Source organism: Saccoglossus kowalevskii, chromosome 22, assembly GCF_978046115.1.
Source record: "Saccoglossus kowalevskii chromosome 22, keSacKowa6.1, whole genome shotgun sequence".
In the NCBI taxonomy this organism is placed as follows: domain Eukaryota; kingdom Metazoa; phylum Hemichordata; class Enteropneusta; family Harrimaniidae; genus Saccoglossus; species Saccoglossus kowalevskii.
Genome location: NC_140662.1, coordinates 26,150,852 through 26,174,549, shown reverse-complemented (window position 1 = coordinate 26,174,549; position 23,698 = coordinate 26,150,852). Strand labels below are relative to the sequence as shown.

The following is a 23,698-nucleotide window of genomic DNA, read 5'->3' as shown; positions in this document are numbered from 1 at the left end:
CAGTATATAGTTTCTAATTTTCTGAAACTACCTGACCTCTGTATCATGAATGGGGGCGTTAAATGTGTATTTTTAGCTGGTGTTTGTTTTTTGAGTTCAGTTATTGAGGTTGCGCTGTTAATTCCCTTACCTAAATATCTGCTTTATCACCCCCCTGATGAAATAGAGCAGTCCAATACATCTGAGCTAAATATAATTTTATGGAAATTATGAGGGTCAGTAGAAATGTAGACCGTTATAGCAATGTTTTATTTTACTTGCTAGTTGTACTTAACATCTGGAACCATATGTATCGTTCAATTGAACCTATTCATACTGTGCACTAATTCCTGATCAATAATGTGCTTATGTAAAATACTTTATTTTACCTGGAAAGACTTTTTGGGTGTTTTGCATGGAATTTATTTTCACTTATTTTTGACAAGTTGAATGTAAAATATAGGAAAAATAAAGTATATTCGCTCGATTTTATTTTCACTGAATCATTCCTTCAGCGAAAATTAATTCCGAGCAAAATTAAAATATTTTACAGTATTTAAATAAAAGCTAAAAATTTCCTTTTTATCTTCATTTTTGATAGTTTTCCCAATATACATATGTATGTATATTTAATCTACTGTTCAAGAAATAGAACTAATTTTGAATGGTAAAATTTAAAAAAAAATTCAATAATATAAATTTTGTCATGTTATGTGAATGGTCTTGTAAGTGATTTACAAGTAACCTAGCTCATGGATTACTCAATATTTCCAGTGAAAATTATAAGACTTCAGTCAAATTTATTTGACAAAACAGAAATCTATAAACTTGAAAGAATATTGATTTAACAAGGACGACTCCCCTGCCACCTCAAACAAGTTGAGTTGGCCAGGAGAGATGTACAGTATCTTTTCCCAGAATGCATCTCTTTCATTTGAAGTGTAGTCACATTCTGTCTCGCCTTCGATTACCTGGCACGCATTTCAAATACATGTAAAAAATTTTATGTGTGTTTTGTGACATCATCCATTATTTCAGTAGATCAAATGAGCTTGACTTGAAGAAATTAAAAATTGCCTTATAAACAGATCGCTAAATAATTTGTTGGTCTCTAAACAAATGCAAATTTGCAAAAAAATATTGTTATATGCCATGGGATTACCTAAAAGTTGTCACTGTAGACAGGTGGTCTTGTTATATGCCTTGGGTTTACCTAAAAGTTGTCACTGTAGACAGGTGGTCTTGTTATATGCCTTGGGTTTACCTAAAAGTTGTCACTATAGACAGGTGGTCTTGTTATATGCCTTGGGTTTACCTAAAAGTTGTCACTGTAGACAGGTGGTCTTGTTATATGCCTTGGGATTACCTAAAAGTTGTCACTGTAGACAGGTGGTCTTGTTATATGCCTTGGGTTTACCTAAAAGTTGTCACTGTAGACAGGTGGTCTTGTTATATGCCTTGGGTTAACCTAAAAATTGTCACTGTAGACAGGTGGTCTTGTTATATGCCTTGGGTTTACCTAAAAGTTGTCACTGTAGACAGGTGGTCTTGTTATATGCCTTGGGTTTACCTAAAAGTTGTCACTGTAGATAGGTGGTCTTTTTATATGCCTTGGGTTTACCTAAAAGTTGTCACTGTAGACAGGTGGTCTTCTTATATGCCTTGGGTTTACCTAAAAATTGTCACTGTAGACAGGTGGTCTTGTTATATGCCTTGGGTTTACCTAAAAGTTGTCACTGTAGACAGGTGGTCTTGTTATTTGCCTTGGGTTTACCTAAAAGTTGTCACTGTAGACGGGTGGTCTTGTTATATGCCTTGGGTTTACCTAAAAGTTGTCACTGTAGACGGGTGGTCTTGTTATATGCCTGCAATTGGGTTTACCTAAAAATTGTCACTGTAGACGGGTGGTCTTGTTATATGCCTTGGGTTTACCTAAAAGTTGTCACTGTAGACAGGTGGTCTTGTTATTTGCCTTGGGTTTACCTAAAAGTTGTCACTGTAGACAGGTGGTCTTGTTATATGCCTTGGGTTTACCTAAAAGTTGTCACTGTAGACAGGTGGTCTTGTTATATGCCTGCAATTGGGTTTACCTAAAGGTTGTCACTGTAGACAGGTGGTCTTGTTATATGCCTTGGGTTTACCTAAAAGTTGTCACTGTAGACAGGTGGTCTTGTTATATGCCTTGGGTTTACCTAAAAGTTGTCACTGTAGACAGGTGGTCTTGTTATATGCCTTGGGTTTACCTAAAAGTTGTCACTGTAGACAGGTGGTCTTCTTATATGCCTTGGGACTACCTAAAAGTTGTCACTGTAGACAGGTGGTCTTGTTATATGCCTTGGGTTTACCTAAAAGTTGTCACTGTAGACAGGTGGTCTTGTTATATGCCTTGGGTTTACCTAAAAGTTGTCACTGTAGACAGGTGGTCTTCTTATATGCCTTGGGTTTACCTAAAAGTTGTCACTGTAGACAGGTGGTCTTGTTATATGCCTTGGGTTTACCTAAAAGTTGTCACTGTAGACAGGTGGTCTTGTTATATGCCTTGGGTTTACCTAAAAGTTGTCACTGTAGACAGGTGGTCTTGTTATATGCCTTGGGTTTACCTAAAAGTTGTCACTGTAGACAGGTGGTCTTGTTATATGCCTTGGGTTTACCTAAAAGTTGTCACTGTAGACAGGTGGTCTTCTTATATGCCATGGGACTACCTAAAAGTTGTCACTGTAGACAGGTGGTCTTGTTATATGCCTTGGGTTTACCTAAAAGTTGTCACTGTAGACAGGTGGTCTTCTTATATGCCATGGGACTACCTAAAAGTTGTCACTGTAAACAGGTGGTCTTGTTATTTGCCTTGGGTTTACCTGAAAGTTGTCACTGTAGACAGGTGGTCTTGTTATATGCCTTGGGTTTACCTAAAAGTTGTCACTGTAGACAGGTGGTCTTTTTATATGCCTTGGGTTTACCTAAAGGTTGTCACTGTGGACAGGTGGTCTTGTTATATGCCTTGGGTTTACCTAAAAGTTGTCATTGTAGACAGGTGGTCTTGTTATATGTCTTGGGTTTACCTAAAAGTTGTCACTGTAGACAGGTGGTCTTTTTATATGCCTTGGGTTTACCTAAAGGTTGTCACTGTGGACAGGTGGTCTTGTTATATGCCTTGGGTTTACCTAAAAGTTGTCACTGTAGACAGGTGGTCTTGTTATATGCCTTGAGTTTACCTAAAGGTTGTCACTGTAGACAGGTGGTCTTGTTATATGCCTTGGGTTTACCTAAAGGTTGTCACTGTAGACAGGTGGTCTTGTTATATGCCTTGGGTTTACCTAAAAGTTGTCACTGTAAACAGGTGGTCATGTTATATGCCTTGGGTTTACCTAAAAGTTGTCACTGTAGACAGGTGGTCTTTTTATATGCCTTGGGTTTACCTAAAGGTTGTCACTGTGGACAGGTGGTCTTGTTATATGCCTTGGGTTTACCTAAAAGTTGTCATTGTAGACAGGTGGTCTTGTTATATGCCTTGGGTTTACCTAAAAGTTGTCACTGTAAACAGGTGGTCATGTTATATGCCTTGGGTTTACCTAAAAGTTGTCACTGTAGACAGGTGGTCTTGTTATATGCCTTGGGTTTACCTATAAGTTGTCACTGTAGACAGGTGGTCTTGTTATATGCCTTGGGTTTACCTAAAAATTGTCACTGTAGACAGGTGGTCTTGTTATATGCCTTGGGTTTACCTAAAAATTGTCACTGTAGACAGGTGGTCTTGTTATATGCCTGCAATTGGGTTTACCTAAAGGTTGTCACTGTAGACAGGTGGTCTTGTTATATGCCTGCAATTGGGTTTAGCTAAAAGTTGTCACTGTAGACAGGTGGTCTTGTTATATGCCTTGGGTTTACCTAAAGGTTGTCACTGTAGACAGGTGGTCTTTTTATATGCCTTGGGTTTACCTAAAAGTTGTCACTGTAGACAGGTGGTCTTTTTATATGCCTTGGGTTTACCTAAAGGTTGTCACTGTAGACAGGTTTATCTGATTTTATAATACATACGGACATAAATTGAGAAATTTCTATTCACCAAACTTGAGGCCTTTCAAGTTGCTATTTGCATCTCTTTATTTTGAGGAATAGAGGTTTGAATTTTTGGTGTAGTTTCACCAGGAAGAAGATGGGATCTGTCACTGTAAACTGAGAACAGACTTCTCAAGGTAGAGTGAACCAAGTGAGTATGGGTCACCAAATCTGGAGGAGAATAACGCACTGGAGAGAAGCACTTGTAGCCAAGGTGTTTATTGCTCAACTGCTAAGCCTGGAACTGAGTCTAAATACTCACTATATGTTCCATGACAATGTATCAATATCATTATGCAAATAACTAAACCAAATGTCATAGCCTCAAATCATTACAGTCAGTCACATATGAAAAATATACCAAATATGAAAAAAAGTGTTTACTCAAGAGGGATGTCGGTTGTTAATTGGAACAGCTTATTTACATGCTGTCCTTGTGATAATTAATGGATTTTTACTAACATATGCACCATATTTGCCTGTGCGTGTTGGACCAACAACATGCAATGACATTTCTCAACTGGTATAATGACAAGTCCTCATAAGATTAAATTTTTTTCTACTGGTACATTCTGTTGCATTGTAGTATGTTATTGTACATTTTACGGAATGTTCACATTTAAAATATATCACACCTAATCATTGTGATTGAGGAAATAATACTTTGATCTATAGTAAATAAACAATGTTTCATTTTGATGTCTGATGCTCATTTGTTTTGAAGTTACAATGTGCTAACTATGATAAAGTTGAGTATGATAAGTCGCAGTCAAGTCTTGTTGTCTCTCGTGAGAGATGGCCCTGATAGCAGGTGTTCACTGCCATTGTTTGATTAGCAGTGTAGATGCTCATCACCTATGCTACGCTAGTATTTCTCAGATTATGTATGTGTTTCCAGGTCACGTCTTGAATGCATAGTTTTCAGTATACATTATGGAGGTTAACTAGCCAGTCCTTCAGAATGTGGCGACAGCGGCTATATTTTCAACTGGTGTTCCATCAGAGTGTTACGATCTAGTCATTTGTTCCTTTAGTGTTCTGGCAGTTCCAGATGCGACTATCTTCTTGTAATCCCAGGATGTTACTGTTATGAAGTCTAGGACAGATGTCTGTTACATCGTTTCTGATTTTGATAATCATTTGAAGGCCTCCTTCAAACTGTTTCTTCATATATAGAGGCCACTATGAATAACTTTCATATAAATTGTATGTACAATGGAAAAGTTAAGGGTTTGGTGAGAATATTTCCATAGCATTATGAACATGGTGCCCAAATATGCAAGGAAAGGGAATAAGTATAGTAAGAGATATCATGGTTTTCGTAAAGGGATTGACAGACGTTTTAGACAATGGTTTCAGGTAAGTGTTGTGTTTGAATGTGTTGAAATAAAAATATCGTCTTTTCAATTCCGGATTTGTAACGCTATATTTTTACTTCAATGATCTAATGAAGTGGAATAATATTTCTGATGTCATATATAGTGTTAAACATCAAAAGTGTCAAATTTCATTAATATTCAAATAGTTATTGAGTTTTGAATAAATTATTTGAAAATTTCAAGTAGACTATTTCATGTTTATTAAAATTTGATTCAATCTACATTACACAAAATTTATATTTTGTGTTTGTTTTCAAATTTTTCTATTTTCTATTTAATTCTCTTCTACTGTAGTTCCTTTTCTCTGAAAAAGTCATGTGATTATCAATGACCAATCAGAATAGGTGTCCATGATGCAGCCAATCATGTTTCATTTGACATGTCACTATTAGGTCACATTGCAGTTATGCCTCTCAAACTTAATTCATTAATTGTATCGTTTAGTAATCTTCTGTCCAGTCATTTTGACAAGCTGATCAAGTGACTGGATTAGAAACTGATCCTACACATGAAAGATTAATTCTCAGAACATTTCTTAATTTATTGTTACTTGTCAGAAAGATAAGTTGATTTGGAAGTCATGGTAATCTGGTTATTTTGAAGTTGTCTTTTTTTCTTCATAATAATAATAATAAAAGTTCCAAGCATAAGTATTTCCTATAAACAGTAGTTTACTTATTTTATATACTTTTATCTTTTTTTGAATACACCTACCTCAATGTATACTTTTGTGTAAAGGGGAGAGTGCTTACTGTTCTTCACCCCCCAACGTATACAACTACTAGTGTGAATGTTTTTAGAAGTTCTTTAATATCTATATCACTGTCGGGTGTGGTTATAATATATTATGCACAGGACACTTTTTTCCGTGATTTTAAATTGATTATTATAATTCAGTAATTGATGTTTTACTAGTAATGAAACATGGAGGCAGGGGTGGAAAAATGTTGAGCCAAGAACTGACAAAACAAAGAATAGAATAGAATAGAATAGAAATAGAATCTTTGTTGCCATCGTACCCCATATTTTAGGTGTTGATGAAAAGTACAATAAATTCTGAAATAACACTAACAATACAGGAACAAATCAAACAAGACACTCAAATTTCTAATAGAATAACTGGTTAATATGTAATTGGGGGATTTCTGCCGTTGATGCCCTGCTGAAGTTTAAGAAGTCTGCTTGAGAAGCGATTTGTCAACTTTATGTTTGATTTTATTTTGTCCTGTGCTGTTTATCAATCTTTAGCACTATTATTTCACCATCATGACTTACTTGTGATTATATTGTGATTGTTACGAGTCAATAAAAGTCAGCAATCGGTTCAGCATCTAGGATGGATAGCTCGTAACACACATAGACAAAGTCGTAGAGCATAATCACCATTACACAATTTGATTGTATTTAAACGTGCATTGTTTTCTAATTAGGTAATTTATTATTTCTATCAATTCTTTTACTATTTCCATTTACTCACTGAGTAGTAATATAAATTCTAATAAGCATGGGACCCTTGGGGAAAAAAGTTCCAATCGGATGCTGACTTCTTGAGCCACAGGTTGTGCCTTTTGTGTTCCCTGGAGTCTCATCTATATGTATGTTTCTGACCCTGATTCACTTTGTAAACTCTATAAAACTGTGAGTAACTATTACATAACCTATCTACATGTACTTGTGCATGGAAACAGCATTCTGCTACTTTTACCAATTAAGTATTAGAACATCCCATTTGGAATAAAGTTACACAGAATAAGTTGTCAAATAAATACCGGTATACAAAATAGGATTTGAAATTAGAAATTGAAGTTGCCTGCTATTGGACAGCTTGGTGATTAAACGAACCTGTTCAATTTAATGCTGTACCTGTCTATATATAGCAAGATAAATTAAGACATTATTTAAAAATACAATTTTAATTACTGGCTCGTTATCATTTCATAAGTCTTTAAAATTCAGAAAGCAATTTTCTGGATATTAGCAACTTCGGACCACCTCGTTTGGTCTGTTAGTAAAACTTGATATCTTTTGTTTGTCCACTTTACAGGCAATTTGTACATTTACTTGTCCAATCTAAAATCTGTCTGGGACTGGTAGAAGGGCTCTGGTTGAACGTTGTAGTTGTGGAATATGATTAAAATTGTATTTCAGATTGTATTATTCTTGGATGTAATTATGCAACTTCTGTCATATTCTGTAGTTCACTGTAGCAGAAATATAAAATGTGTTTTGGTTCAAGCCATTATGGACTATTAATATGTAGTTTGTAAACCTAAATGTATTTTCTTATTTTATTTGTAGGGATCCGAAGACTCCAACTATGGGCGCCCCTCAGATTCAGACCTCTCTTTAGATGAAGAAAGGGAAGCCACAAAACGGGAAACAGAGAGGCAAGCTGTAGCCCAGTTAGAAAAAGCCAAGGTAAGTTCTGCGCCTATGATTAGGAGAACTGGAATGTGAAGGCACATATTTAACTTTTTTCTTTTTAATATAATTTACCACAATATAATTACCGTTAGTTTCTTGTAAAAGTAATGTACAAACAATGTAGTTTGGGAGTTGCTTGCCAGCTAGTGAGAAATACAGTATGGCTAGTGAGAAATACAGTATGGCTAGTGAGAAATTCATTAGCAGAGAAATATAGGGTCACTTTGAGCTTGTGAGAATAATAGCATTGCTTTTGAGAAATACCAGTAGTATTGCTTGAGAAATTCATTAGCTCTCAATGATCAGAGCAGATTAAGAGAAATATAGTCACTTTTGAGAAATACAGTGTAGCTTATGAGAAATACAGTGTAGCTTATGAGAAATACAGTGTAGCTTATGTGAAATACAGTGTAGCTTATGTGAAATACAGTGTAGCTTATGTGAAACAGTGTAGCTTATAAGAAATACAGTGTAGCTTATGTGAAATACAGTGTAGCTTATGAGAAATACAGTGTAGCTTATGTGAAATACAGTGTAGCTTATGTGAAATACAGTGTAGCTTATGTGAAATACAGTGTAGCTTATGAGAAATACAGTGTAGCTTATGTGAAACAGTGTAGCTTATGTGAAATACAGTGTAGCTTATGAGAAATAGTGTAGCTTATGTGAAACAGTGTAGCTTATGTGAAATACAGTGTAGCTTATGTGAAATACAGTGTAGCTTATGTGAAATACAGTGTAGCTTATGTGAAATAGTGTAGCTTATGTGAAATACAGTGTAGCTTATGTGAAACAGTGTAGCTTATGTGAAATACAGTGTAGCTTATGTGAAATACAGTGTAGCTTATGTGAAATACAGTGTAGCTTATGAGAAATACAGTGTAGCTTATGAGAAATACAGTGTAGCTTATGAGAAATACAGTGTAGCTTATGAGAAATACAGTGTAGCTTATGAGAAATACAGTGTAGCTTATGAGAAATACAGTGTAGCTTATGTGAAACAGTGTAGCTTATGTGAAACAGTGTAGCTTATGTGAAACAGTGTAGCTTATGTGAAACAGTGTAGCTTATGTGAAACAGTGTAGCTTATGTGAAACAGTGTAGCTTATGTGAAACAGTGTAGCTTATGTGAAACAGTGTAGCTTATGAGAAACAGTGTAGCTTATGTGAAATACAGTGTAGCTTATGAGAAATACAGTGTAGCTTATGAGAAATACAGTGTAGCTTATGAGAAATACAGTGTAGCTTATGTGAAACAGTGTAGCTTATGAGAAATACAGTGTAGCTTATGTGAAATACAGTGTAGCTTATGTGAAACAGTGTAGCTTATGAGAAATACAGTGTAGCTTATGAGAAATACAGTGTAGCTTATGAGAAATACAGTGTAGCTTATGAGAAATACAGTGTAGCTTATAAGAAATACAGTGTAGCTTATGTGAAACAGTGTAGCTTATGTGAAACAGTGTAGCTTATGTGAAACAGTGTAGCTTATGTGAAACAGTGTAGCTTATGTGAAACAGTGTAGCTTATGTGAAACAGTGTAGCTTATGAGAAACAGTGTAGCTTATGTGAAACAGTGTAGCTTATGTGAAACAGTGTAGCTTATGAGAAACAGTGTAGCTTATGTGAAATACAGTGTAGCTTATGAGAAATACAGTGTAGCTTATGAGAAATACAGTGTAGCTTATGAGAAATACAGTGTAGCTTATGTGAAACAGTGTAGCTTATGAGAAATACAGTGTAGCTTATGTGAAACAGTGTAGCTTATGAGAAATACAGTGTAGCTTATGTGAAATACAGTGTAGCTTATGTGAAACAGTGTAGCTTATGAGAAATACAGTGTAGCTTATGAGAAATACAGTGTAGCTTATGAGAAATACAGTGTAGCTTATGAGAAATACAGTGTAGCTTATAAGAAATACAGTGTAGCTTATGTGAAACAGTGTAGCTTATGTGAAACAGTGTAGCTTATGTGAAACAGTGTAGCTTATGTGAAACAGTGTAGCTTATGTGAAACAGTGTAGCTTATGAGAAACAGTGTAGCTTATGAGAAATACAGTGTAGCTTATGAGAAATACAGTGTAGCTTATGAGAAATACAGTGTAGCTTATGTGAAACAGTGTAGCTTATGAGAAATACAGTGTAGCTTATGTGAAATACAGTGTAGCTTATGTGAAACAGTGTAGCTTATGAGAAATACAGTGTAGCTTATGTGAAATACAGTGTAGCTTATGTGAAACAGTGTAGCTTATGAGAAATACAGTGTAGCTTATGAGAAATACAGTGTAGCTTATGTGAAACAGTGTAGCTTATGTGAAACCATGTAGCTTGATGTAAAACTAGATTATTAAAGTCAAAGACATGTGCCATGGACATTAGTATTCAAGAATGAACCACCTTAAGCATAGATGCTGTGAATATTTAATCTTTCGTACTGTTTGGAAACGATCTGGTTGTCCTCGAGGGGAATTAATGTCGGCATTCTTGTTGAATTATTAAAGCATAGGATATGCAGTAAAGTGACACAGACTGAAGTTAATGTTGATGAAGGAAATGAAGTTCTACCGATGTAATGGGAAAATCTTGTAATCAAAATTGACAAGATAGGAAACAAAAGCATGTCAGAATTTGAAAAATCAAAAGTATTTTGAGATCTCCAACAGTTCAGTTGCGCAACGTTTTGAGTCAGAAACGGTTAAAGCGGGGGAGTCGTCACCTACGCATGCATCAGGTGGCCATAGCGTGTCATTGTTTACAAACAAGCATCTACCCATCAGCCTTTGCGTTATTAGCGCGTGTCGTTATCATCAATTCCCGCGCATACGCAGGTGACAACCCTCTCACTTTAACATATTGCATTCCATAGAATCTAATGATGCTAATAATGTAAGGTACTGTAAATGCTTTAATTATTCGCTAGTTTTTAATTTCACTATTTTCAATGATGAGTAAGATCTGCTAAATTAAATCCATGTGAACATAGTAATTGCTCAAAGCATTAAAATAGTGAAATTAAATTCCAGTGTATGGTTTTACAGTACTTAGTGTTTTAAGGGACACTACTGTTAGAACTGCATACTGTAAAATATTTTATTTTTGCTTGGAATTAATTTTCGCTAAAAGAATGATTCAGTGAAAATAAAATCCAGCAAATATACCTTTTTTCCTATATTTTACATTCAACTCATCAGAAATCAGTGAAAATAAATTCCATACAAAATACCCAAAAAGTCTTTCAGCGAAAAGTAATCCCAGCTATTAAAAATAAATTATTTTACAGTATGTGTACTCTACTGTATTATTTTTGTTGTCAAAACATAAAAAAAAAATTTCGGCCAGGGCAACCGTTCATACCAGTACTTTATCACCACAAAACACTTATCTATTACCAATCTAGCCACATGAGTTCACAATTGTTTGAAGTTATTAAAGTACGATCTGAGTGTAACACAACATAAAGCTAATATTAAGCTTGCTTTCAAAGCCGCTAAATCGTGCAGCGTAAAGTACCTACTGGTATATGTTTGATATTAGTAAGATATAATTAGGCAAATACTACAAAGAATAAGTTGAAATTTTTGATAATACTAACTTTGGAAATTGTAAGTTATCAAAGCAAAGCAAAGCCGGATGATAGCCAACTCGGACATTGCGTTAAGCCCTCCTGTCGGCCATTTTGAATTAAAAAATGATCAAAATACATTCATCTAAAGTTATTACTTCAAAAACTAGGTTTTAGTTACCACAATTTATGTCTTCAAAGTTCTACATAGCCAGTTACAGGAAATAATTTCCAAAAATTTCTGTGTCAAAAATGTGTCAGCTGCATCCATCCTCTGAGCAGGAAGGAACAAATTGTGTAGTGTGTAGGAAGTGTACATATTTTCATTCGTATATATTTAGCCAGTCAAACATATATAGCAACCATCCAAGATACTTATAAAAGTTGTACTTCATATGGAGGTAGATTAATTAAACAGAAATGAAAATTTGTTCTTAGTTTAAAGCGGGGGTGTCGTCACTTGCGCATGTGTCAGGTGGCCATAGCATGTCATTATTTACAAACAAGCGTCTACCCATGAGCCTTTGCATTCTTAACATGTGTTATCATCGCTTGGGACTCAATTCCCGTGCGTGTACAGGTGACTACCCTCTCACTTTAACAGATCGCTAGCTGAAAGTCTCCACCGATCGTCAAACAGGCAATGAGTTAACGAGCAAACAAATATTAGGAGATACAGTAGTAGTGAATAAGAATATGATTTGTTGGCTTGAAAACTTGTTTGTAAATTCCAACGTAGAGTCTAATGTAAAACACTAAATATCATTAATAGGAATAGCAAAATTCAGTGGACTCTGATTTTGTAGTCTGTTCAAGAGTTTCAGAGAGTATTGAATCAGTTTTCAAATAATTTTCATTAACTTTTAAAATGGTTTACATGTCTATGTGTAGAGGGTTTGATCAGTTTTCATTTCATTCTGATAACAAATAAGTGCATCAAGGATGATTTAATTTCTCAGAATATTCAGTAATTAGTTACTGCAAAATTTCCTTTTTTTCTAAGAAATTTGAAACATAAAACTGTTGACGAATAGGTTCAGGTATTGCAGCCCACATGACTTTCAGTAAAAGCTCTCAAACCGTGTACTTTATTAATTGATATATGCTTGATATTCTTAATTCTTTAATCAAATATTTTGATTTCACATCCAAAACTATAATTACATTCTAAAATGGACAAAGAAAATAAATAAATAATGATAACTATACATTGGATGATATTGTGATGTCTATTTTTCTGAATTTATTTGGTTTGAGTGGATGACTAATAATTTCCCTGTTGGCTTGATCTGATCCTACCGAGATAAAGACATATGAATTGCCCTTACTGCTCTGTCGTTATTCTACTTGCGTCATAGTGTATAATATATTCATTTAACTATGGGCTGTTACAGAATTGTTTTCCCAGCTGAGCTATAAATGCTAGAAAACAGTGTATGACATTCAGAATCGTGTGTATGTATTCTCAGTGTTAGTTTCCATGACGCCTTTACAGAGAGACAATTAAAAGTAAATATTCATTATGATCATAAGTTTTTAAAACCTGCAATGACCTCGGGTTGATCTTTGACAGTACGTGACTGGATCAGTGTAGTATCATATCATTTGAATATCAAATGATCACGTACATGTCTTTTTTTAAACCATCACTATTCAGTTATAAAACAAATCGTGTGATATCAGCTAAAGCAGCATATATGCCTTTGTGGTTTCCCTGGCGACGATTAAACTTGCACCCACTATCTTGCACCACTTCAATTTTGTGGAGAAAAAATGTTTCCAAATCAGTCAAAATTGTAAAAATTTATCACGAAATTTCATGAAATTTGTATTCACATAATGACATAAAATCATCAAATTTTGAAAGGAAAAAAACGAAAATTAAGCGGTTAACAGAATATACCGGGGTAATAGCTTATATCCATGATTTATATAAAATAACTTCTTGTTTGTTTATAATAAATCGTAATAAAACCCATCATTGTATTGATTTCAAAACTTTTTGTGAATGTTTTAACTTATTAAAATCTAGATTTATAGTTGATGATTTATAGCAATAGGTACTGTAGTTCAATACTCTTTGATAATGTGAAGATACTTTTTATTTTAGTTGCTACAAAACTATTATAAGAGCAGTTCCTATGTACACAGAGATTATGTTTTACAGATGTTAATGGAATCAATTATTGAAATACAAGGCTTCTTGAGGAGATCAATCCACCAAATTTATGTAATAAAACAGTCCATTGCTTTGCTATTAGTTATAGAAATGATTGCTATATGGTGTGTGCTTAGATATCTTTTAATCGTGAGGGGAATGTTTATCTCTGCTTACATCTTCACATGAATTCCAGAGGTGCTGTTATGAAGCCCTGCTAACAACAGTTTGATCAGTTTGTATTTATTGCTCAATTTTGCTGATTTCAGACAAAACCTGTAGCCTTTGCAGTGAGAACAAATGTTAGTTTTGACGGTAAACTTGACGATGACTCGCCCGTACAAGGATCAGCGGTCTCATTTGATGTCAAAGATTTTTTACATATTAAAGAGGTAAGCAATCCCATCTTAAAAGTTTATTAGTCCCCGTTCGGACTAAGTCCGAAAACGGGGACTTATAATTCGGTCTCATTCCGTGCGTCTGTATGTCCATGCATCCGTCAGGAGTCGTATCTCAGAATCCCTTGGACCGATTCCGTTCATTCTTTGCATGTGCCTAGTACTTTATGTGGGACATATGCACATGCAGTGGTTTAGCGATTCGATTCAAAATGGCTGACAGGCAGCCATCTTGTTTTTTGAAAATGTTGTATTTTGGACATGCTTTGTCAGTTGTTATTCAAACTTGGTACATAGATTATACATGTTAGGATACATGTATATGATGATTTATTTCGCAATTGGATCAAAATGGTCGACTGGCAGGCATCTTGTTTTTGTTTTTTATGTGGTATCTTGAACGTGCTCTGTCAGTTTTCATTCAAATTTGGCACATACATGTACTTCATACATGTTAGGATGCATGTCCATGATAATTTGTTTCAAAATCTGGTCAAGGATGGCCGATTGACAGCCATCTGACTTTTTGGCCTTACTACTATATTTCCACAATTTATGTACCATTTTCATTCGTATTTGGAACATACATCATACATATCAGTGTGTTTCATAATCAGATCAAAGATGGCCGAATAACGGCTGTTTTTATTTTTGGCCATATTACTACTACATGGAACACGTGTTTTAATGTAAAACAATCTGTTGTATACGCCACTTGGAACTCAAGTTTCAAGGACACGCTCCCGACAACCCCTCCACTTTAATATGACGAGCGCAAAGAGAACTTTCAAAAATTTAACGGGGACTGTGTCATTTTCAATGACTTGTTCAGAATGCATTATTTTGAATCAAAACATGGGTAATCTGAATCTAGTCATCTGATTGGCTGAAGCAGTCTTATTTCTGGTACTAGAAGAAGACTCGTGATCCTGCCTCAAAACTGAATAAACTAACTTAAATATCCAACTGAATTGAGATCAAATAACTGTGAGCAGTGTTAATAGTGATTGAAGGTGTATGATAAAATAATCAAAAGAGGGAAACCTGGTACAAGTAACTATTATGGGTTATTATTCCCAAATATTTTAAATTATTGCACATTTTGTGATAAAAGTCATTGTGAGAATGCATACGGTCATTACATCATATCGTTCTAATGGAACGCGTTGTGTTATCGCCGTGTCCGTTCCTTTCATTCACCGGGCTTGTCATCTGTTACACAAATTGACTTACATGCAAAGAAGCACTAAAAAACTAAAACTAAAACTAAAAAAATAAAATAGAAAATTCACACATAGCAATGTGATATATATTTTGTAGTATATTTTTTGTGCTAGCATGTTATAATGAGATTTTAAACGGTACACATGCATGGGTATTTGGTAGTGAGTATAAGACCTGTCTGGGTGAAATTAGCATATTCGGGGCAGAGAGGTCTTAAACTTACTACCAAGTATCTTCGCTTGCCGTTGTTGACTTGTAAATAGTAAACATTGTTTATTATGGTAACTATGCCACAGCCAGTGTTTTGACACATCACGGTGCTTTAAGTCGTATTGCAGGATGGACGTTTAATGACAAGTTTTTTTTCCAGAAATACAACAATGACTGGTGGATAGGTAGACTAGTAAAAGAAGGATGTGATGTAGGTTTTATACCGAGTCCTGTCAAATTAGAAAATTTAAAATTAACGCAGTCAACATCAGGTCGATCAGGAAAACTAGCAACAAAGTAAGTAACAAACAAAGATATTTATTCGTGACTGTTGTTGATAATCATGATATATTTACATAATTCATTGCTGTTTGTATCTCATAATTTGTTTTATTTTATTTATTTATCAGTAAAATATTACTATACCTGATTTCATCCTTCCATTGGTTTCCCTTTTATATCCTGTGCTTTTTTCATTTGTGGGAAAAAGGAATCTATTTTATTTTTTCATAATTATTTGTTTCCCCTCTTGTGTTTTGAATTCCATTGTGGATCCTATAAGTGTGACATCAGCACATCTTGATTTGGCTTGTTCTCAATTTCACCACAAGATGATGTGCCCCCTTTCCTCCCCATGGAATGATTCAATTGTCATTAGTTAATCAGCACATCTTGATTTGGCTTGTTCTCAATCTCACCACAAGATGATGTGCCCTTTCCTTTCCATGGAATAATTCATTTTGTCATTAGCCAATCAGTGAGTTTGTTATGAATTTTGTTCTTTTATTGGATATTTAACTAGGTCCAAACTGGTCATCTGTCTATTATCCACTTATGATTGTTTTATGAGCTGAGATTGTCCAATTAAATTCTTTGTTTTGAATTTTTAGAAGCCAAGACAAAATTTACACCGCAAAATTACCAAAACTCTGGCAAAATATTTCAAAAAATATTATTTATTGTCACATTGTATCCATGTTAATTCACTAAATGCTATATCTTTTTTTTCTTTTTTCTTTCTTTGCATGCTGTTCTATGTACATTGCACACTCCTTTTACTCGTGCTGTTCCTTCTATTGTTACCACTCCCAATTTGCCATGCATGTCTTTTGTACTGTTTCATGACACTCACTTTGTTGTCACATGGTGTTTGTATACTATTTGTTGTCACGTGGTGCTTGCGTAACACTTACAATGTTTAGTAGTAGTAGCAAACTTCCTGTATCACCAACAAGGAAATCTACGTCATCGTTACTTTCGAACAAAGCTGCTACGCTTCCTCTTAGTGGTAAATCTAGTCAACACTCGTCTCTCCCTCACCATAGTAAATCTAGCAGTGGATCCAACCTTGGAGACATTGTTGCTATAGCCAACTCAAGATCATCCAATTCAAGAGGATCAACGCCACCAACGCCAGGTAGGTTTATTTATTTCTTTTATCACCATTGTAATAACTAAAAGTAGTAATCTGCTGTCCAGTTCCTCAAATCAAAAATTTTGATGCAAATATCAAAATGATTTAAATTCTGTTAAATATATTTGTAGTTAAAGAGCCACAGTTGTCTCACAATATGTGAACAGTCAATATGTTTTACCTTAGACCCTGGAGTCTGTTATTTTACCTTAGACCCTGGAGTCTGTTATTTTACCTTAGACCCTGGAGTCTGTTATTTTACCTTAGATCCTAGAGTCTGTTATTTTACTTTAGACCCTGGAGTCTGTTATTTTATTTATATAAGTCACATGAGACTAATATTGAACACAAAATATTGCTGTCTCTGTTGAAGTGTGACTTAATTTCTTACGTCATTTAAGAAGACAGATTATGTTCAGTGTGCCCTCTATGCCACAGATGCATAAACATTTGTTGCGATACAACTCGTTGTGTTAATTCACTGGCATGTCATTGATGCAACGGAAATTGATATAGTAATCTTGAAATACAGTTTACTAGTTATGGAATTTAGTAAAATGTCCAGTAAAAAAATCCTGAAAACAGTCAAAATGATATGTGATATTAAGAAGGGGTATGACTAGTTATACCATAAATTTTAGTTTTAATTGGGAACAAATTGATTCAAATGTAAGTGTTTTACTTGATATGCGTTTCATCTCATCCAGCACCATGACCAGACTGATCAGAGAGATCCATCCATTTGAAGCTTCTGTGTTATGAGTACAATATGTTTCTTTTTAAAAAAAGTCAGAAACTTACCTCTTAGCTCATGGGAGAACATCTTTTATCTAAAACTAAAATTATCTAATTAATCTTGAATTTGACTCTTGCAAGTATTGATATTATATATCACCTCTATAATGGGCTTCTGTAACTTCAGTCCATTCTACACGTAGGTTGATTTTCTCATGTGCACTAATTTTTCTTCTCGTGCTTTCAACTTTTTTCTTCACATTTTTTATTCTTATTCTTTTCCTTGGGTGCATGTTGTAGAAAATGCTAGCAAAAAAGGTTTGTAAATCTTTGAACCAACTTAGCAGTCAGTAGTTTTGTCATCATTGCACGTATATACACAAATTTCATGGATGTCATAGATTCGTGTGCACACATTTATGATGTCGCTATAGATATGTGCTGCACTGAATGTGATGTCATTGTGTAGTTGTGCACTATGTCATAAAAAAGTGTGTCTTGATAGTATGATGAGATAAGTGGATAAATACTTTAATCCATTGAGAGACAGAAAAAAGGAGAAACTTTGCAGATTAAGGTTTTAAATGTCTGAAATATAAAGATTACTAAAATAAGATATAAAAAAAATTAGTTTGTGTATTTTCAAGGAAAAATAAAACAAAAAATGTGATTCGTAGCCTAAAGGAAAGTATGTTCAGTTGGTCCAAAATTAGTTATAAATTGTAGTTATAAATCATCAATGTTTTGGTGTAAACCTTGTATTTAAATAACAATTCAGAGAATGCTGACGAAATGTTGTGTAAATTGTGTGGTTTGCTTTGTGTTCTTGCCGCCACAATTAGCATAAACAATTGCATGATTGTGGCAGTTACATGAACTTCCATTCCCAGTATTTCAGTTTGCCAAATCCTAGTTTTTTGACGCTTCCAAATGTGGTGGTGTGTTGAATATTTGCTGCCCTGCGCAAATTACACCCTATGTTGCCATACAAACTGATCTAGTTAATATTGCTTTGATAGGGGTTGATGCAGAACAGAATGGTGTTGATGAAGATACTGACTCACTTGGTAAATCAAAAGGGAGTACTGTTTCTCCCCTGCCGAAAGAGAAAAGGAAACCCTTTTTCAAGAAGGTATGTATATTCCTTCGCATCTCTTGCTGCTCAATCCTGACATCTGCATTTTTTTAACGCTTACAATCCCTCCCAGTCTCTCCTATGCTTTGATTTTAATAAATACTTACTTGGACATGAACTTCTCGGATTTATACATGGTTGTAAATTCAGATTGTATTTTGCTGTTACTGCCCTCTAGTGGTGGAGAATGTTGCATACATAGGTAAACCACTTTCCCGGAAGTAGCGAGACTGCGGTGCAAAAATACGGTACTCCTGCTTTGTCATGTCTGAAAAAACAAACATGTCAGTTTACTGATAGTTGATAGAAGGGAATTTTAGTTTTGTTATGTCGATTGGTACACCCAGAGGCACAATATCACGCGTGCAAGTTTATGTCACACCCCAAAATGGTATGTGCGCGCATGCAAAACGTAGTATCTTCAACATCTGGGAAAGTGGTCCAAGTTGGTAGAAGGAAACCTTTTCAAAGCATTGTTGTTGTTTTTCATTGTTTTTCATCAAGAAACTCTGGGGTGGGAGATAGTAGAACTAAAGTTGAAAATTACTGTTTACGATGTTGCTGTAAATTATTTTTTCTTCTTCACTATATCAAAAGTGGGGAATTGCTATCTGTAATTTTCTCTGTAGAATCTTTCTTCTCAAAATCCCCTTTCCTCCCAAAGACACTAATGATCAGCCCCCTCTTCTCTCACTTGCTTATTGGTGTTTGGAAAATAGGAAGCCATGATGTAGGGTCAAAGGTCAAATAAAATTAATAAATCAATGTTTAAATATTGGTGGCTGTATTTCATATTACAGGATATGTGTGCATTGTCAAACAGGTTTTTAAAGCAAGAAAACAATATCTACAACTGTGAACAAGAGATTCATTATGTTATATTTTACTTTTACAGCAAGAAAATGTACCTCCATATGACGTAGTGCCTTCAATGAGGCCTGTAGTATTAGTAGGGCCGTCATTGAAAGGTTATGAAGTGACTGATATGATGCAAAAAGCTCTATTTGACTATCTCAAACACAGATTTGAAGGGAGGTAAGTCAACTAACATCAAAGCTTTGGGGGGGGGGGCTCTATTTGGAATGAAAGTGTTTTTGTGCTGAGTTGAAGGTACCTTTTGGGGTTAAAGCCTTCCCAATGATACAGTTTTGTTGCATGACAACATCTTTTGTTGATTGTTTTTTTTTTTAATGTGAAATAAAAGTTTAATGATGTACGTTAATAATTGTTTATATTTATATGAATGATTGTTAAAACAAATATTTACCTAATGACTTAAAGGGCCATCACCTGCGCGCACACGGGAATTGAGTACCAAGCGACGATAACAACACACGCTAGAAAAACGACAAGGCTTATGAGTAGATGCTTGTTTGTAAACAATAACACACTATGGCCAACTGATGCATGCGCAGGTGACGACTGCCCCGCTTTAAACACAAGGTACAGAAAGCAGTGATACAGACTATTAAAAATAAAAATGAATAATCACTATGGCTGATGAGCAGCATTTGAAAATGTGTTGTTATTATGGATTACAAAAGCTTACATTTGAGGGTTATTATTGGTGAAATACCATACTTTATGACATTCCCACAAAGTGCTACCATATATATTGCCATGAGCAAACTGACAACTAATACATTTTCAAAACTTCTACTTGGGGTTTGGTGTTAGTTTCAGAATAGATTTCTTGCCTTTTAATGCAGACGATTTATGTGTGTCAGCAATCTTGAAAACGGTGACACAACATTAAGAAACCGATTTTTGGCCCAATAGTTAAAATAAACTGTCTTGATAACCAGAAACATTTTTGTAGCTGTCTGTGACAATGTGTACATGAATACCAATCAGCATAAGATGAAACAAATTCAGTGAAATAAAATTTGCTTGACGACTTACAGTCTGTTTTTTTAAATGAACCTCAGGCAATAAAGGAGCTGAATCATTATCCAATTGTTACACAGAACCCATCTTGCCTCTTGCTTTCGGAAGAGTGCACTCCAAAATTCTAGACTCAAGAAAGATTCATGTCTGAAAAATAAACCCAATTTTTCCTTAATTAGACATGTAGTGAAGGGTACAAGACTGGAGCCGAGTAAATTTTTAGCTCCGCTGTCGACTTTGACGAGCGGAGCTTATCATATGAGTGATTGTCCGTCGTCGTCCGTGTCAATGTTTTACTTTTTCGACTTCTTCTTGAAAACTACAAGCCTGAATGCTTTGATACTTGGTGTATATGTACTTTGGGTAAACCTCTTTCAGATTTGTTCATTTCATGATCATATCTTCAATTCTCTAATTTTAGTGAGTATTTTTGTCATTTTTGGTAAAAAGTGATATTTTCGACTTCTAGTTAAAAACCTTAAGTCCAATTGCTTTGATATTACATATATAGGTACTACATATGGACCTCTCACAGATTTGTTCATTTTGTAATGATATCTTTAATTCTCTAATTTTGGTGAATATTTTTGTCATTTTTGGTAAAAAGTGATATTTTCGACTTCTTGTTAAAAACAACAAGTCCAATTGCTTTGATATTACATATATAGATACTACATGTGGACCACTCTCAAATTTGTTCATTTCATGATGATATCTTCAATTCTCTAATTGTTATGAATATTTTTGTCATTTTTGGTAAAAAGTGATATTTTCTTCTTGTTAAAAACCACAATCATTTATGGTCAAAAATGATATTTTTGAATTCTTGTTGAAAACAGCAAGTCCCATTGCATTGATACTATGCATATTGTTCATTTTCTAATGATATCTTCTGTTCTTTAATTGAAATGTGCATTGATAACATCAAAGCTATCTCAGCTGAGAGGCTGCTTGTTATAAATCAAAATAGATGTTAGAATTGTAATTAACTAATCCAGAAATGGTATTGTGACATTGGTTCTAATTAATACTAATGAGTTAGTTTAGCAATATTTGTATTTGTTCCTGTCTTTAATTTGTTAGCCTTATCGTTATTTGTTTTGTTCTTTCATTAACAGGATAGCAATAACGAGGGTAACGGCAGACATAGCATTAGCGAAGCGGTCAGTGCTGAACAATCCAAGCAAACGGGCAATAATGGAAAGGTCTAACAGTCGAACGTCTAGTATAGGTGAGCAGTCACATTGTGTCACCAATTTTCGTACAGTGGTCCCAGTTGTCTAAATAACTGGACTTGCTTATCCTGGTATACATAGATTATTAAAATACAACAAATCAAGTTGGTTTTCATTCCATTGCCTATTGTCTGTCAGTGGAATATCTGGACGCACTGTTAAATAACATAAAATTACAAAATTTGATATCACTGCAGATTTTCAAACCAGGACTTGGCCATATATGATTACCTTGCCTGTACCATCAAAGATGGAAGGGAAAGGTATATTAAGGGAAAATTTTTGTCCGGTGTTGTCGTTGTTGTTGTCGTTGTCGTCGTTAATAATTGTTATTGTGTGCATAATAACTTTACTAATTCTATTCCAAACTTTATCGAACTTGGTCACCTTATTCATCAGTATAAAGTCTTCCCTGAGTTTGAACAACAGATGTCCTGTATGAAAATATCATGCAAAAATTGAGAAAATCTGATAAAATATTTTGACTGTTTCTACTTGACTGATCACTGGTGATACACATCAAAGGTCACTGATCTCAGTGGAAATATGCATTGTTGTATGTGTTCAATGAAGCAAATGATTTATCTTGTAATAATATCCTTGGTAATGTATCTCAGAATCCCATACTGGGTTTCAAAACCAACTCATGGAGAGATTGCACAGTCTGATACACATTTGCAAACCTACCAATAAAATCTTTACAGAAAACAAGATGTCAGAAAATCAATATAAGCACTCCTATGAACTGGGTGCCTAACTTTGATCAAGATCTGAAGCTAATAGAAAATCTGTTTAGTTCAAAGTTATCAAATCAAAAACAATACATAAAAAATACATTAAAAGCAAAACATTTCATCCACATTTTAAAAAGAAAATTATTCTAAAATATATGTATTCTGTATTTGACAAACAGTTCATTCGACAAATGAAAACTCACAGGAATATGTTTCAGCTATTAGAACAGAATGATGGAGTTTTTATAATACTGGTTTAAAAACGCACTTCAAAAATTGCAGTGTTTGAAGATGTAGATTCTCAGGAGGCAACAGTACTGTTGACTTCTCCCTCCACTGGACACCAACCAACTAACTATTTAAGTTGATTTGCATACAAAGCAGAGCTTGCAACATGATAGCTATTCATAAAGGGTGTTTTTTTTTTTACTTTTCATATAATACAGTAGTCACACAATGAGGCAGTTCATATTTGTCTCAGTGAATCATTAATTTTTGACAGACACCTGTACAAAATACTTGGACTAAAGCCAGCTAACATTTTCTGTTATTTTGCATGTTTTATGAATCTATTCACATCTAAATGCAGCACTTTTTTTTTCAATGAGACATTTGTTTTTATATTAAAATATCTGAATTACTTTGAATAAAGCTGGAAATTATGTCCCTTAAACAATTAAACAAATAAGGCACAAATGTTTTTGTAAGATATTTACATCTTTAAAGGACATTCAGTAGACTGATTCCCCACTGTTGGTTCAACCCCAAAACTTGTTTGTATTCAAAATTAATTATGACAATGCATATTTATATTGAAACAAACTATGATAAAGGGAATTATATTATATAACAAAGGGCAAGGTCACCAGAGTTCAACTATGTTTTGAATGGTTGACTTTGTACAATACAAATAATGTTTAACTTTACAAACAAAGGTTACAGGACAGAACTTGTGTGTATATTCATACTTAGAATTTTTTTTTTTTCAGCGGAAGTACAAGCCGAAATTGAGAGAATCTTTGAGTTGGCACGGTCTATGCAGCTGATTATTTTGGATTGTGATACAATCAATCATCCTGCACAGCTCGCTAAGACATCACTAGCTCCAGTTATAGTCTACCTAAAAATAGCTAATCCTAAAGTAAGTGCACAGCCCCAGACTAAGTGG

At 34.5% G+C, this 23,698-nt stretch overlaps 1 protein-coding gene across 4 annotated transcripts in view; it reads left to right on the top strand.

The window, feature by feature from the left end:
* LOC100368216 (voltage-dependent L-type calcium channel subunit beta-1-like) overlaps positions 1–23,698 on the top strand; it is a 109,490-nt gene that overhangs the window by 77,113 nt on the left and 8,679 nt on the right. For 3 of the 4 annotated variants that reach the window (XM_085495956.1, XM_085495957.1, XM_085495958.1), the window contains 8 exons: positions 7,713–7,832; positions 13,828–13,950; positions 15,551–15,687; positions 16,593–16,807; positions 18,559–18,671; positions 19,570–19,709; positions 21,680–21,792; positions 23,520–23,671. In XM_085495956.1, the coding sequence (XP_085352082.1) occupies positions 7,713–7,832; positions 13,828–13,950; positions 15,551–15,687; positions 16,593–16,807; positions 18,559–18,671; positions 19,570–19,709; positions 21,680–21,792; positions 23,520–23,671 (1,113 nt within the window). The remainder of the gene's footprint in view (positions 1–7,712; positions 7,833–13,827; positions 13,951–15,550; positions 15,688–16,592; positions 16,808–18,558; positions 18,672–19,569; positions 19,710–21,679; positions 21,793–23,519; positions 23,672–23,698) is intronic. The other variant, XM_085495959.1, reaches the window with a different exon arrangement.